This window comes from Cnephaeus nilssonii (genome assembly GCF_951640355.1).
Source record: "Cnephaeus nilssonii genome assembly, chromosome: 7".
In the NCBI taxonomy this organism is placed as follows: domain Eukaryota; kingdom Metazoa; phylum Chordata; class Mammalia; order Chiroptera; family Vespertilionidae; genus Cnephaeus; species Cnephaeus nilssonii.
The window spans coordinates 82,750,023-82,767,218 of record NC_137078.1 but is presented as its reverse complement, the minus strand read 5'-3'; the positions used below and the strand labels follow the sequence as shown (position 1 = coordinate 82,767,218).

At 49.6% G+C, this 17,196-nt stretch overlaps 1 protein-coding gene across 2 annotated transcripts in view; it reads right to left on the bottom strand.

Annotated features, from left to right (window-relative positions):
• The window catches only part of TRIM62 (tripartite motif containing 62), a 28,962-nt gene extending 22,586 nt beyond the window's left edge, over positions 1-6,376 (bottom strand). The window contains exons 1-2 of one of the 2 annotated variants that reach the window (XM_079776681.1): positions 6,290-6,376; positions 5,348-5,800 (exon numbers count right to left, since the gene is read on the bottom strand). In XM_079776681.1, the coding sequence (XP_079632807.1) occupies positions 5,348-5,755 (408 nt within the window). In that variant the 5' untranslated portion in view covers positions 5,756-5,800; positions 6,290-6,376. The remainder of the gene's footprint in view (positions 1-5,347; positions 5,801-6,289) is intronic. The other variant, XM_079776682.1, reaches the window with a different exon arrangement.
• Positions 6,377-17,196: the final 10,820 nt, after the last annotated feature.

Below are 17,196 nucleotides of genomic sequence, written 5' to 3'. Positions count from 1 at the left end.
AGGCAGTTAGACGCTTGGTGGGGAGGCTGAGTTCTGAGCTGGACAGACCCCAGTCTGAATCCCTCTCTGCCTCCCACTTGCAGTGTGATCTTGGGCAAGTTATGGACCTCTCAGCCTCAGTGTCTCCATCGGTGCAGTGGTGCGGAGTCCCACTCGGGGAGCAGGGAAAGAATAAAGGGCCGTTGGGAGGATTCAATGCCCGTAGCAGCACCTGGCACACAGCAAGTGCCTAAGAAACTTCTTCAGCCAGTGGTTGTTGTTGTTGTTGTTGTTGTTGTTGTTTAGAGTTGTTATTATTTCTGTTGTCGTCACTCCCCACCAGATCCTTTTCTCTATGTAAAATAAACTTCAACTCTAAGTTTCTGTACTGTAGCCTGTGCTTAGCCAAGGTGTCCCGGATGAGCCGGGCATTCCTGGCTGCCCAAAGACACCTGTGAGGAGGGAAGTGGAGAGGCCAACAGCTACCTCCGGGTTTGACTCACTGCCAGCCTCGCCCCCATGGAGGCTGCTGTTTGCACAGAAATCCTGCCCTGTCCTGGGACACAGACAACCTGGCTGCCTCCCTGTCCTTCCTATCTGTCATTTCTTTGGATGGGAAGCAACTCTCTCTCCCTCTTTACACAGTAAGTGGACAGCCTTGTTCCTACTTCCATTTCCCAGACTGGGAAAGGGTGCAGAGAAGCAGTACCTTCCATTCAGGTGGAGGAAGCAGGATTGGAACCCAGCCCCCCAACCCTGCTCTTCCCCTGTGCGGCTGCCTGGGCATCTCTGAATCACCACACCCAGTTATTCAAGGCTCCCATCCAAGGCTGATCCACCGCTGTCTCCCTTGGTAGGAAGGAGGCCTTGGGAAAGGCTCCAATGGTCACATGAGGCCTGGAGGGGGTGTTTGAGACGGAATCAGATCCCTTCTTAGGTTAGGAAGCTGAGATGGCCAGAGAGCCGCATACTATGCCTGACCCAGATGCCATCCAGCCACCTGCCCTCGGTGCATCAGCTGGTACAGGTGGCCTGTGTCCTTAGCCTGACCCTGGGCTGAGTACTTGTAAGACAAAGACAGACAGGATCGGGGTGGGGAGGTGGAGAGACAACTACCCGGCTCTCAGAAGTAGCTCGCAGGCTCTGAGCGGCCCAGTCAGACTGGCTTCAAATCCTGCCTCTGCTATTTACTAGCTGGCCGACTGAACAAGTCACTGCATTCCTGAGTCTCTGTTTCCTTATCTGTAAAAGGAACAAATTACAGAACCCACTGGACAGGGTGTTATGAAGATTAACCGAGGCAATACCAGAAAAGCACTTAGTACAGCCCCAGGCATTAGGCTAGAGCTCAAGAAATATTAGCGGAGAATTCCCAAACCCTACTGAGATGGGGCTCCTCCCTCCCCTTTGCACCATGATCTAGTGCTCAGAAGTGGGAAAAAGGGGGGGGGGGGATGTACACACTCACGTGCTATTTACACAACAAAAGGGGGCTGGGTATAGGCTCAACCGGAGACCCCCACACCCCACCTAGCACTAGAAAGCAATAGAACTAGAAAGCAATTCTTAACAGGTTTCTCTATGGGATGGGACCACAGGGAGACTTTAACTTTTACATTATAGAGCTCTGTTTATTATGCTAATTCTATCATCAGAAAAAACCCAAAACAGTTGTGTGCTACTCTGTGCCAGGCACAGTATCAGGCACCTTGGACACAGCACCTTTCACCCATGTTATAGATGAGCAGGCCAAGTGACCTGACCAAGGACATGCAGCTTCTCAGTGATGATGCCAGGATCTGACCCCAGCAGTGGGACCTGCTTGGCAGTTCAGGGAAAGCTTCACGGGGCAGGTGATATTTGAGCTGAGCCTGGAAAGCTGAGTAGGACTTCTTCAGGCCTGGGTTCTCAACCGGGGCTGATTTTGACCTCAGGGGACATGGGATAAAGTATGGAGACATTTTTGGTTGTCATAACTCCGGGGGAAGGCGCTACTAGCATTTAGTGTGCAGAGAGAGGCCAGGGATCCTGCCTGCTACACATATAATGCATAGGGCTGCCTTGGACAACAAAGACGTACCTGGCCCTAAATATCCATAGTGCAGAGTATGATGTAATATCCTAGAGCTGCTATTATTTATTAAGTGCTTACAATGTGCCAAGTGCAGTATTAAGTTCTTGCAAATGTCATCAAATTTAATCCAACCCCATTACTCCACGCTGTCAATGAGGAATGTGAGGCTCAGAGATGATACATAACTTTCTTAAGGTCACACCAGCAGAAAATGGCAGCACTGGGTTGGAGCTGCCTGAATACAAAACCAGACCTCTTAACCTTTCTGTTCTGCTACCTCCAGGATGTCTAATACATCTAAAAGCTTCAGATCACATGCTAGGCGGCGTGTGGGGGTCTCCAGCTGAGCCTACGCCCCGCCTCCTCTGGCCTTGAGGCCTTGGGCAAGGCGCCTTCCCCTCCTGCCATTCCCCATCTGTCAAGTGAAGGTTGCACCAGCCAATCTCCAAGGCCCTGCCAGCGCTACATCTGTTATCTTTAGGAGAGGGGCCCAATCCCAGGCTGCAGAAGCCTGCAGCTGGGAAAGGAGGGGTGTGGGGGGCAGCTCAGCCTCAGACCCAGGGCATAAGGAGCTCATAAGGAGAGAGATGCAGGTAGGGGTTGGAGTGGCTTGAACCTTACCCAGGAGCTTATCTCTCTAATGGGGAGGCACGTTTCTCTGCCACCTTCTTGCCAAGCCCAAGTGGGCACCAAAGCCAGGCCTCCTGGGGCAAGAGAGGCAGGGCTGGGCATTTCCCCAGGTGGACATATGAGTTCTCACAGGTGGAAGGAGAAAGAATGGGAGTGCGTGCTGACCAAGCCCCACCACAGGCCAGGCGTCGCTAGCAGGGTCATCACAGGTCAGCTTCATTAAAATCCTGGTAGGAAAGAATCACCCTGACCCCAGTTAACAGATGGGAGCAGCAAGGCTACATGCAGCGACTTAGCTGAGTTACACAGATAGCGGTGAAGGAAGGTTTGGGACGCAAGTGCTGACCCAGGGCGGTACCCCAGAAGGTAAGTGAGTGGCAGTCCTGTTTGTCTTGTTACCCAAGAATGAAAAGTGTTTCAGTAACATTTGGAGAAAATACATATGCAATTTCTCCTATATTCCCCAGGTCACAAAATGGACTACAAAAACCCCAAACACAGTAATTCTGATTTTCTGGTTTACCGAAAAAGGAACCAAGGTTCAGTGGGCAGAGGCCTCTCCAGCTAGACAGTCAGACAGGAAGAGGGATGAGGGGCAGGGGAGGGATCTGGCCCGGGCCAGGCTGTGCTTTCTAGCCGGGATGGATCGCTCACTGTCTGGCAGTGTGCTTTTGGGTAAGTCACACCCCCTGTCTAGACCTCAGTCTCCACATTTACGTAATCAAGAGGCTGGACAGATGTCCCTTCAAACTCCTACAACCTGCACCTGGTCCTGTCAAAGATTCTTTCCTCTTCCCAGTTTATGTGACCTCACAGACGAGGAGATGGGGCCACCAGTGCTTGGGACAAGGAACTCTGGAGGTCAAGGGCCAATACTAGCCTGTGCAAGCTCCCAGAGCCCCAAACCCTTGCTCTCCATACTCAAAGAGCCAGACTGGAAGGAAGTCAGTCATGGTTTTGGGATGAAAGGGGCGGGGAATGGGGAATGGGGAACATAGGCCATTTCTCCTGGGACCAACGCTCATCTCCATGAGCACCTGCTGGGTACAGGCTGACTTGTAGGGACTCAGGTACACGGATTGGGGGGAACCCCCTAAAATATGGGACAAAGTCGTTCTTTATCTCCTGCATAAGCATCTTGCAGGCCAGAGAGCTCACTCCCGCAAGTTAGCCCACTGCATTTTCATAAAATGTTTGAGTTGAAACTCTTCTGCTTCCAAAGGCTCCATAGTCTGGGCCAGTTCTGGTCAAGGTTGGTCATTCATTCATTCAACCTTTACTGATATGCACTGTCGGCCAGGCTCTGTGCCAGGCTTTGGGCCCATAGATATGATGAATAAGAGACTGTCTCTGCCCTTGGGGAACTATGTGCCAGACGGTATGCCAAGGCCAGAGGTGTGAGGCTGCTGGATTTAAATGGTTTAGCTTGAGAAAGAGATTCCAGGCTTCAATAAGCTTGGAACTATTTTATTAAATACAGTAAAGCGAGTTTCTTTGCTACTGCCCAATCCTTTAATATGCAAATGTACACTGAGAATCCTCTAAGGGCAGTATAGAGAATATACTATATTTCCCAAATATAGATAATCTGGAACACTTTTTAAAACACCATACTTATTAACAGAGAACATCAGGGGACATGCAGCTCTAATGTTATTTTTTCCTTCTTTTTTTTTTGGCCAGTGGAACTTGGGGAAGGCTTACACAGAGAGAATGTGTGAGCAGGGCTTTGAGAACTGAGTAGGATTGGCTAGTGAAGATGGGCAGGTTTAAGGGAGACCATTTACAGTCTTAGGCAGACTATGCTCAGGTTGCCATGCACGTGCTCTTTCATTTAGTCTGCAAAGGTCCTGATGTGAGTGACAGCGCCAAGGAGGCCATCAAAAGCCCCTGGAGACTCCTACAGGTCCACACCCTGCCTTCTCAAATCACCTCACCTCAGGGCCTCATTCTCCGAATCTTGGCCTTCAAGTCCTGTCCCCACGCTCAACCAGGGCTCTACTCTGGTTTAAATCCCAAATGGTCCTTACAGTATCTCCACTGGATCCCAGCCTTAACCCCTTACACACCTCAGCCTAGCCCTTGGCACCCAAACCCACTCTCTCAGCAGTTTGCTGACCCTAACCTAAACCCTCTCTCGGATTTAATCCCTACCTGCCCAATTCGGGTACTGCCCCGTGGTCCTGGTACACACATGATGGGCCTCCACACCTGCTGCTCAGCTACTCCATGTAGTCTTGACTCATCCTTGGAGACGGTTCCACCCCCTGTCTAGCCCGACTGTATCCCTATTCCAATCTGTGTCTGTCCCCAACTCTGTTCTAAACCATTCTTATGTGGGCCCGTCTCCAGCTCCAGCCCCATGACAACTGACAGTGGCCCTACCCTTGGCCAGCTCTGATTCAGTCCATTCCCATTTGTCCCTCCCTGACTCCATTGGTGCCCTCTCCGCAACCAGGGACTTACCCCAACTTCAGTCTATCTCAGACCCCGCCCCTCACCGCAGCCCCGCCCTGGCCCCGCCCCATGCTAGTTCTGATAGGGCCCTGACCCCGCCGGCGGCCCCGCCCCGTGGCAATTATGACTTGGCCCCGCCCACGGGCCAGCCCTGACCCGGCCTCCGGGCCTGCAGAGTCCCCGCCCGAGGCCCGCCGGGCGGCTCACCTGCAACTCCTCGAAGGCATCATCGATGCCGGTGACCTGGTGCTGCTCGTGCAGCGCGGGCTCGTCGCAGAAGAAGCACAGCAGTGTGCGGTCCGTGAGGCAGAAGAGCTTGACCTTGTCGTGCGCCTGGCAGGGGCGCGCGGCGCGGCGCGCGTTGAGGATGGCGTCCAGCGGGAAGGCTCGGTAGCGCTCCACGATGTTGGCCAGCTTGAGGCTGGGCGCGAACGCGGGCTCGGCGAACGTTCGCCGGCACTCGGGGCAGTCGCGGGCGCCCTGCGCCTCCTGCCTCACCCAGTGCTCGGCGATGCAGCGGCGGCAGAAGTAGTGCTCGCAGCCCAGGCTCACCGGGTCCTGGTAGATGCTCAGGCAGATGGAGCAGAGCAGCTCGTCCTTGAGGCTGCACGCCATGGCGCCAGGGGCGGCGGAGACGGGGGCTGAGATGCAGGGGGGCTGCTGAGAGAGCGCGGCGTTGTCGGGGGCAGCGCCGAAGGGCAGGTGCGGGGAGCGGGCCGGGAGGGGAAGGAGCGGGCGCCACGGCCCAGGAGACAGGTAGTACGAGGAAGGGGTGCGGAGTAGAGACTACCCGAGATGCAGTTTAGGAAGGTGGTCTCGAGGCAGTGGGTGAGCTGGAGCGATGGTGCTGTGGGTGTCAGGGAAGGGACTCCTGGCAGGAAGGTTCTAGGGGGAGGGGCAGTCTGAAGGAATGGGTGCTGGGAGAAGGGGATCCGGGAGGGGGGCGGAGGCCTGGGGGGGGGGGGGGCGCTGAAATCCCGGGATGGGTGCGATGGGGGAGGGGGAGAAGCTGGGGATAGGGAATTCTGGGGGAGGGAGAAGCCAAACGGGAGCCGCACCGCGGCTGTGCCTGGCAGAGGAAGGGAGGGGTGCGAGCACGTTCATCAGCCCGGTCCCGGCCCCAAGACCCGACCCAGCGCGGATTCTTACCCCCGCCGGCTCCGCGGCCACTGCTCTGGTCCCAGCTCAGCTTCTCAACCCGGAACCAGCCGAGCCGGAGCGGCCAGCAGCCTCGACTCCCTCCCCGCCCCCGCGGGCGGGACCCAAGTGACTCCGCCCTCGCGGCGGGCGGGGGAGAGAAGGGGCGGGGCCCAGCCTGCAGCCCGTGGACCCCCGCCCAGCCCCCACCATTCTCCCACTCCTGAACCCAGCTGTTCTTCAGGGTTTGCACTTGGAACAACACCCAGGTCTTGCTTAGGGTCCCTGCGGTGCGGGGACAGCTAATTTGAGAGCCTAACGAATAAAAGAGGAACATCTTTTTGTCATCAACTTCAAGACTTGGGGAAAATAATATGTATGTTATCTGCATAGAATACAACTTTGTATAACATGTAAAGATCCAACTCAAGGAATACCCTGCTTGCCTAGAGCAGTTCAAGACCCTCACATCCCTAAGTCCTGGGGACCCGTTTCATTTTCCCTTTATTTTTTTTAAAATTACTTTATTGATTAAGGTATCACATATTTGTCATCAACACCCCCCCATTCCCACCACCCCCCCCCCCACACACACACACGCATGCCGCTATCCCCCTGTTGTCCGTGATCACTGGTTAGGCTCAGATGCAAGCACACAAGTCCTTTGGTTGATCTATCTCCCTTGTCCCCACCCTCCCCTACCTTCCCTCTGAGGTCTGACAGTCTGATCAATGCTGTTCTTGTTCTTCAGTCTATGTTGTTCATCATTTCCCCTAGATGAGTGAGCTCATGTGATACCCTTTTCCCTTTCTTAAGGAATGCTTTGGGAAGAAGCTGGGAAAGCTCTGGCCCTGGCTAACATCTGACCCAAGGAGCTGCCTCCATTCAGCAAACATTTTCCGCGTGCCATATTTGTGTAAGGGTGTGGGGGTGGGGGTGGGGGTGGAGCAGCAGAAAGAGTAATAGGAGACCTTGTTTGTACGCCAGATGGAGAGGGGATTCGAGCAGGAGGGACAGCATGTGCAGAAGCATAGCGGTGTGAAGGGGGAGGGCACATTGGGGGGAAGTGCAAGTAGTTCTGTACTGTTGGGGGGAGGGGCTTGGGTGAGGTGAAGGATGTTGAGGGTCATGGTAAAGGATTTCCTGAAGGCGTGTGGTTTTTGAGCAGGAAAATGACTGGGTCTGACATGGGTTTCAGGAAGTCCAGGAGATGCTCATTATACGATCAGCAAAGTGAAGACAGAGACCCTTTCTGATGTGTCTGCAAATAGGCAGTGCTCCGTACACTGTAAAGGTGTGTGGCTGAATAACGGTGGCAAAGATGTGGATTTCAGGAAGAGAGCCTGGGTACCAGTTAGGTCACGGTTGTCATAATGCCTGCAGGACTGAGACCTGCACCGGGGCCATGCAGTGGGTAAGGAGAGAAGCTAGGGTACTGAAAGCATAGACACTGACATTTGTAATAATTGGATATGGGGTGAGAAAGAAGGAGGCACTGAGGGTAGCTCCCCAGCTCTGACTCCTCCAGCAATGTCTTCACTGGGATTACACTTTATTGAGGTAATAGTGGCCCGGTGCACGAAATTCGTGCAAGGGGGGAGGGGTCCCTCAGCCCAGCCTGCACCCTCTCCAATCTGGGACCCCTCGAAGGATGTCCTACTGCCGGTTTACAGGGATAGGGCCTAAACTGGCAGTCAGACATCCCTCTTGCAATCTGGGACTGCTGGTGCCTAACCGCTTACCTGCCTACCTGCCGGATTGCCCCTAACCACTCTGCCTGCCAGCCTGCTCGCCCCCAACTGCCCCCCGCCGCCAGCCTGATCACTCCCAACTGCCCCCCCCCCCGTGCCAGTGTGCTCGCCCCCAACAGCCCCCCCTACCGGCCTGCTCACCCCCAACTGCCCCCCTGCTGGCCTGCTCACTCCAAACTGCCCCCCCCCCCGCTGTCCTGATCACCTCCAACTGACCCCCACTGACAGCCTGCTTGTCCCCAACTGGCCCCCCTGCTGGTCTTCTCACCCCCAACTGCCCCCCCTCCAGCCTGATCACCCCCAATGGCCCCCACCCCACCAGCCTGATCACCCACAACTGCCCTCCCTTCTTGGCTTCTAACCGCCTCTACCTGGGCCCCACCACCATGGCTTTGTCCAGAAGAACGTCCGGAAGGTTTCCTGGAAGGTCTCCCAGTCTAATTAGCATATTACCTTTTTATTAGTATAGATAATTTAAGAAACAGCTTGAAGTTTACTCCTCTGCTGTTTATGTGTCCTCCATTACACCGTCACCCAGTCCCATGTCTCTGTCGTTGCCAGGAAACAAGTCGGTTGCCCATGCAGCAGTGATTCCTTCACTTTTCCTTGCAATCAGAGCCCTGATTTTATTCAGGTGGTTCCCTTCCTCGTGTGACCAAAGAAGTGAGCCCCATTTGGTCCACGTCCATTGTGGTGGTTACATGCCTCTTGCCAGTGATGTCTTGGGCTTGGACACGTGAGGCAGGTCTGGCCTGAAAAACCAGAGGGGAAGCCTATGGTAGGGAGGGAGCTTCTAGAAAGGATCTCTTCACTTTAAAAATCAGTCTACCCTCTTCTCTGGGTGTGGACGTAGTTGGCTGTGATGTTGGATTGCCGCAGCCATCTTGGTCCCAGTCTGAGGATGCAGCCAACACCTGGCTGAATCCAAGAGGGTGCTAGGGAAGAGGAGCTGGCTGGCCGAGACAGAGCCTGGACTGTGAGATGGTCCATCCTATTGCTTAAGCAAGTTTAATAGCCTGTGCTGCCACTTGACAACCAAAAGAATCACAAATGATATGCTGATATGCACTCCCATTAAAAAAAATGTTTGTTTTTTTTTTGTAAGGAGGGCATGGTCTGAATTATTGAATTATTTGAAGTAAAATAAAAAAGGCTTCCTTTATTCAACATGTAATCCATACTTCTCTTCTATAGCAACAAAGTAGCTGGAAAAATATCTGGTCTGCTAGAGACCCCACACTTTCCAGCTGCTCTGAGTTGGCTTCCTGACGAAGTCCTTTCCAGTAAGATGTAAGTGAAATAGCCCTTAAGGCACTAGGTTTTTGCTCCTCCATGTTCCATTGAGTTGGAACACAGATGTGCCAGGGACTCAACTTCAGGATTACTTCAAAGGGTCTGACAGAAGGAACCTGGGTTCCTGAATGACTATATGGAGTGGAGCCACCTACCAATGGGGACTAGCTAGAGTGTGAGAAATAAATTTCCATTTTCTATAAGCCGTTGTATTTGGAGTTTTTGTTGCGGCAGCTTAACACTCCCAGTGCTATTCTATATCTGTTTTGAGAAGAGACTCTGGTACTATTTAATGCTATTGTCTAAATAGCTACTTTCAGTAGCCAAGTTCCTCTTAATATTCAGCGCCAATTTCTTCCAAAGTGTATGGAAAGTGGTTTCCTCTGGCTGAAACTTACATCCTCTTTGACCTTTCACAATACTTTCCAGCTTTTAGCCTTTTCACCCTTGGAGCTGTTCTTCTGACCTTACATCATCTCAGCTGCTAAAGAAAAAACCGACAGGCCCAAAATGGTGTCATTTGTGCTAAAAGCCAGTGGTACCAAATCTAATACCTGATCTCTGTCATTGCCAGAAACAACTTGGTTGCTTATGCAAGCAGTGATTCATTGACTTTTATAATAAGGTGACCAGATTTTAACATTGGTAAAGCAGGACACCACTGACCGGGGTGGGGGGGGGGGGTTCTTTTTTTTTTTTTAATATATATTTTATTGATTTTTTTACAGAGAGGAAGAGAGAGGGATAGAGAGTTAGAAACATCGATGAGAGAGAAACATCGATCAGCTGCCTCTTGCACACCCCCTACTGGGGATGTGCCCGCAACCAATGTACATGCCCCTGACTGGAATTGAACTTGGGACCCTTGAGTCCGCAGGCCGACGCTCTATCCACTGAGCCAAACCGGTTTCGGGCCGGGGGGGGGGGGGGGGGGGGTGGGGGAGGGAGGGGGTTCTTGATTAAAAATTTGGTCTATATTGTAATCGCTTTTGTTTTTTTTTAATAAAAGGAAATTCACTTCTTAGATCATCATTGAATTTGCATCCTCTTTTCTTACTCATTATGTTAAAAATCTAAAAAAATAATTTAAAATTATATTACAAATTATTATATACATATTGCTTAAAAACACAGTAAGTAGGTACATAATTACATGAACATATTTTATTGTTAGTTTATAAATTAAATTAATTTGATTGTTATAAAGTAACTATATTTTAAAAATTATTTTAATCCTATATTTCTTTCTAAATAATAACAATACTAACTTGTATTATTTTTCCTCTGAATTTGCCGTAACGTAAGTCGTAAGTTTCACTTTCAAGGCCGGCGCTAGACTTTTTGCCGCCACTATAAAATATAAATAATATGAGTACTGTCTGCTAAATTCAAGAAAATTTATGTATTTATGAAATAAATTACTTACCTAAATTATCTGAATAGCTGATTTGTAATGACATCACTTGTTTAACTAGCTTACTAGCACGCAGTACGATGTGTATCGTCTGAGAGACAGTTACAAAATGTTTTCGTCGCTGCCAATCCCAAAAAATGCCATTGTTCATTAAGTCCAAACAATGGTGGTCGAATTCTAACAACTGATCAACAATGTGAACTTTGATAAGCAGTTCTCGATAATCAGTTCTCAACAATTATTTATTATTATTAAAGTTTAACATTATAAAATTAACAAAAATAATATAAAACTCATATCCTGCTGAAACCGGTTTGGCTCAATGGATAGAGCGTCGGTCTGCGGACTGAAAGGTCCCAGGTTCGATTCCGGTCAAGGGCATGTACCTTGGTTGCGGGCACATCCCTGGTAGGGGGTGTGCAGGAGGCAGCTGGTCGATGATTCTCTCTCATCGATGTTTCTAGCTCTCTATCCCTCTCCCTTCCTCTCTGTAAAAAATCAATAAAATATATTTTAAAAAAAAAAAAAGAGTGAGCTTCTTAGTCTCACCCTATTAAAACTCATATCCTGGCTAAATAGCCACATGGCTGCCGAAAACCGTATATTCCCTTCCCGTTCTCTCGCCATTCCCTAGCTTGTCGTGCATTCTTTCCAAAAATCGGGACTTTTTTAAAACGCTGTGGGACGCGGGACAAATTGTTAAAAAATCGGGACTGTCCCGCCAAAAGCGGGACGTCTGGTCACCTTATTTTATAATCTTATTTAATCAGTCTGGAATTTTCTGATCAAGCACCAGTAAGGTAATCTGTCACATAGTCCTCTCCATCCCCCTTAGAAAGAAGAGGCAATTGACATCATAAAAACCCTTTCCTTTCTTTTCCTCCAGAGAAAAGATGTCCAAGCCCCCAAATAATCCTTTTCCTTTCACTAATTGAAAGAAATCCCCTTTCCCCTCACTTCTTTCTATGCAATCCTCCCGTTTTGTACAACGCCTTGGAGCACCCTTCTAGTTGCTGGATGGGATGCTGCCCTACTCATGAATTGTTTACTGAAGCCAATGAGATGTTCAAATTTACTCAGTTAATTTTGTTTTTAACACAGTTAAGATGCATAGTACTATATGCAAACTGTTGGTTATACTTAAGTTTGTCAAGCCATTGCTCTTTCTGAATGTCTGTTGAGGGGTCTAAGCTTAGAGATCCTGACGGCAGTATATGCTTCCATTCACACTCTAAAAAAAATAATAACATCAGGAATTAAAACAAAACAAAACAATCCAAGAGATATTGTTGAGTGGAAAAAGAAAGGAAGGCCCCAACACACACAGACACAGGTATGAACACACAGTCGTACACATGTGCATTATATGTGTAGCAAAAATCTGTAGAACTCTAGCAATTTTAAATGTGTTTATCTATAAGCTAGGATTATGGGGGGACTTCATACATTGTCTATCTGTTTATTATGTAATTTTATAATCAGAATAGAAAAGACACAGTGGAGTCTTCTTATTCATGGATTTCATATTTGCAAAGTCGCCTACTCCTAAAATGTACCTGCAGCCCCCAAAATCAATACATGAGGTGCTTTCGCAGTCATCTGTGGACATAGGCCTGCACCGAGGGGTGAACATTTTAGTTGCCCAACATGCATGTTCCCAGCTGAGGTCCAACAAGGCGGCCTCTGCCCTCTTGTCTCAGCTCTCAGGCTGTTAACTAGTATCCGTTTTGTGGTCTAGTTGCTGTCATGCTTTTCTCATTTCTGTGCTTTTCTGGTTGGTGATTTTGCTATTTAAAATGGCCCCCAACTGTAGTGCAGAAGCACTGTCTAGACGGTGCTCCTAAGCGCAAGAAGGCTATGCTGTGCCTTAGGGAGAAAAATGTGTGTGTTGAATAAGCTTCATTCGGGCATGAATTATAGTGCTGTTGGCCATGAATTCAATGCTAATGAATCAACAGTATTAAATAAGGCGTTTTTAAACAGAAACACACATGAAACACAGTTGTGTATTGATTGGTTGGTGAAAACATGGCCTGAGGCTCACAGGAACCTGACCCTGTATTTCCTTATGGGGCGATGATTCAGTAGTTGCTCTTTCAGTCCTTGGGGCAACTTTATAGAACAGAACTGTGAATAATGAGGGTCGACTGCATTTAAAATTGTTGTATCTAACAGCATCCACCAATACAAGGTACCAACACCCTTTCCATCCAGGTAACATTGGCTCGGGCCTGCTCAAAGCGGGAGGGGAAAGAAAATGAATACCAAGCCTCTCCTGTGTGCCAGGCACCGTGCTAGGTGCTTCATGTCCATTATTTTGTTTAATCCTCACGATAGCCCTCCTTGTTTGCAGATGAGGAAACTGCTGCTCAGAGCAAGGCTTCTCCACCCCAAGCTGCTGGAGAAGATCCCACAGTTGCACGCAGGGCCACATCTGGGCCCTCAGCTCCATCCCATGGTCTTTATAAACAGTCCAGCTGGGCCCCCTCTCTCAGTCCCTTCCCCACCTTTGCAGACCTTTGCCTGTCTCTGCAAGCAACACAGACACACCCTTCTCCTTTTCTCCGTGGGGGACCTTGCCTCCCACTCATGGAGAAAGCAGAGGGGGGCGGGGAGATTCTCAGATTCCAGTCCCCTTCAACCTATCAACTTATCCACAGAAACGCCTCAAGTCCGCTGTGAAATGAGGCAGTGTAAAATAAACACAGGATGAAGTCAAGGCGTTTATAGCTTTATTCATCCTCACCCCTTTCCTCTCGTCTGAAGATGGAGTGTGCTTTCTGTTCAAAACTCATTCCTCCCCCTGGGCCCTAGTCTAAGCCCCTCAGGCCTCCTCTGGGACCCATCTCCTTCAATTACCCTCCTCTCTCCTCTATTCGGTATTTTGGTCTCCCTCCTCAGCATCGGTTGCTTTCCCTCAGCCTATAAACATGCTCAAGTTTCTCTGAAAACAGCAGTTCCCCCACCCCCTGGCTACCAGCTTACTTCTTGCCTTTCTCTAGGCTGGCCTCTTGAAAGGTTCGTCCGCACACCCTCTCCTGCCTTTCATCAGCCACACAGTCTGGCTCTGCTCCCCACCACCCCACTGCACTCACTAATAATCTCCTAATTGCCAATTAAAGATAGCTGCTAATACACAGTTGCTGCTGCAGAAAAACAAAAGACAGAGAAACGTTCAAAGGAAATGTGAAATATTCATGATTCCACCACCTAGAGAGTATTGTTAATACTAGGTTTATGTCCTTATAGACCTTTGTTACATATTATACATGCTCGCATGCACACGCGCGCACACACATACACAGACACACACACAAAGGAGGAGGAAGGAGAAGGGGAAAGGGAGAGGGGGAGAGGAAGATTTTCTAAAAATAGAAATGAATGCACTCTGTAAACCATTGCTTCTCAAAGCATGGTCCTTGAACCACATGTGTCTTAGCACAGGTTCTCCCAAGGGCTGACCTTGAGAAAGGGCTGGAGTGAAAACAGCTTACTTGGGAAGTGTAAGGAACACGCCTAGGGAGGTGGAAAGTGGCCCCAGGGCAGGGAAGGCAGCCCCACAGGCTGCACAATGGAGCCAGGGGGCACCTGCTGATTTCTCCTGCAGGGACCCTAGGGAAGAGGGTGAGACACATGCCAAAGAACGATGCCGCCCGAAGGGCAAGGGAGCTGAGCATTCGTACACCGTCTGTGAGTGCTGAGGCTGCTCCCCAGCCCTGCAATGCAGCCCTGCTTCTGCGGTTCTGGGGAAAGGCTCCCTCAGCCACGATGCAGGTGCTGGCCGCTGGGAGTGTGGGGAGCACACCGACAGGTCTGAGGGGCAAGGGCAGGACCACGGCAGGATCTGTGACAGTCCACCCCTTACAGCCGCTCAGAGCAGCTTGCACACCACAGTAGTTTCGTGTCCTGCCACTGCTTCCTCTAGGTGGTGGCCAGTCACAGTTTATGTTAAAAAGCAGAGGAAGGAGACAATAGGAGGGGCAGTGGAACAAGCTACAGACCCCATTGCTGGACTTGGACCTGAGACAAACCAATGCTCATCCTTTTTCTTCTCCACCACTCATTCTAAATGCCAATCACCTGGGCCAGCATTTCCATTATCCCTGTCATTTCAATGGCTCCTTTTCTTGCCTCCCAGTCTCCTGGAATGAAGAATTCAAAATTGTCAGGGGGCAGGTATAATTTTAGTAAAACTATTACTGTGTCTTCTAGGAGAAGTATTTTCCCCACACCCTCTGGAAACGAGAATTTCTAGTCCAGCAGAGCCTAAGGCTTTGGGGATAAAGAGCATAAATTCACCAAGCTAGTCATGGAGAATAAAAGTCAGAGGAACCACGGAAGTTCCCATTACCATGTGTGTTTTACTGAGCATGATACTGTACATAGATAATGACTATTTGCTTAAGGAATATAAATCTATCTTCAGGACAGCACCCCAACCTTTTCTTCAAACTTAGTTATACCTCCAAGTGATTATTACATTTTCTCAGGAGGGCAGCTTTTGGTTGATATGGCATATAGTAGAACCCATGGATAACAGGTTATGTGCCCACTTCTTCCATGGTCATGTTATGGGAGAATTCCCATGAAGAGAAATTAGCTACTCTGGGAGCCCTCAGATAGCAATGCTAGCAGAGACACCATAGACCAAGAAGGCAATCCGGTGTCAATCCCATGAAGTCATGGAGGAATCATGGCCCCTCTAGGATGGTTGGGTTCATTGTAATCAACCTGTCCCATGTGGCTGGGTGCTCTCCGTGAGGGATGGTACCATATCAAGAGCTCAGCATCATCTCTGCTCTGGTAGACTGGACACTTAGTAGTAGTAATTCCTAGATCAGCTTGGGTGAGAGGGAGTCCTGCTGTTGGGTCATGCATGGCTTCCATCCTTGCTACAAGGCTACTCCATTCACTGGCCCATTGTGCATGTTCTGAGGTGCCTGAGGTGAGAGAATGACTTATTTCAAATGAATGAATCGTCCTATCTACCTGGTTGTTCAGTACCTCCTCTGCAATGGGAACTCTCTGGTAGACATTGGAATGAGACAGAGATCCATACATTTTATATCTTCTCTCCGAGGTCAATCCACAAGCGTCTTCTCCAGACTTCCTTAACTCTGGTTTTCAGTCTTGTCCTTTGCAGGTTTCTGATTAACCAGCCAAATATTCAGCACTGCCCAGGAGCCTTCCTTAGGCTACTTCTCCCTTTGAACCCAGTTGAGGACTTACTGAACTGCTTGACGTTCTGCCTCCTGGGAGACTGCCTCCTTCCCATTACCATGCCAGACACTCGTATTGTGCTGACCTGTCCATAAACCAGGTCCAAGCTTTTACCTCTTTGGCAGTTGGTCATAAGGAATCTCCGATGAGTTCATAGGTGGGAGCTGAGGAAGAGGCTCCAGGGAAAAGAGGGGCGATAACCTGGGTCCTGGCCTGCTTGTGTAATTTATCTGTGACCTCTGGTTCTGCTCAGGCCTGGTCTTGAATGTCTTATTTCCATCCTACGATGGCTTGCTGTTGCACCTGTCTGACTTTATGACTTGGTGGATCTGACAGTACACACTTTACAATGGGAAGCTCTGGTCACAGGGTCAGTTGATTTCCTATGGTCAATTGCTCAGTCTCTGTTAGAACCCAGTAGCTCATGAGATGTTGATTTTCAAATATTGAATGCTTTCCTGCTGGAGAAAGCATACCCTGGCTACAGAATCCTAGAGATCTGCGCTGAAACCCTCCTACGGGGGCTTGCCCAAGGTTCCCTGTGTGTCCTTACCTACTACAAATACTTCCATCACCATGCATCTGACAACTGGATTGGAGCAGTATCCGCACGTGAGATATATGCTGTCTCCAAAATCAAGAGGTCTATTGAGTGGCTCTTTCTTGGTGGCAAGAGACACAAGGTACAATTCCTTGCATTTACTGATCACTTAGTAGTAGTAATACCTAGATCAGCTTGCATGAGAGGAGCTTCCCTCTTGTGCATGTGTCTGAGAGGGCATCCAGAATACTGGCCACTTCCTCTTTCTCGGTCTGGTTAATATGATGTCATCAAGAGAGTATTCTTCAAAACCAGCATGAGGTTTTGAGGAATGGCAGGTACTGTATAGTGACAGAGTAGGAAGTTATCATAGCCCTGGGGCAAGACCATGAACAAATACTGCTGTTTGTTCCAGGGCCGAGGTCAGCAAACTGCGGCTCGCGAGCCACATGTGGCTCTTTGGCCCCTTGAGTGTGGCTCTTCCACAAAATACCATGGCCTGGGTGAATCTATTTTGAAGAAGTGGCATTAGAAGAAGTTTTAATTTAAAAAATTTGGCTCTCAAAAGAAATTTCAATCGTACTGTTGATATTTGGCTCTGTTGACTAATGAGTTTGCCGAACACTATTCCGGAGGAATGCATATTGCTTCTGATCTTCCTGAAAATGACTGGGGAGGAGGGGGGAGGGGTTTGTGGTGA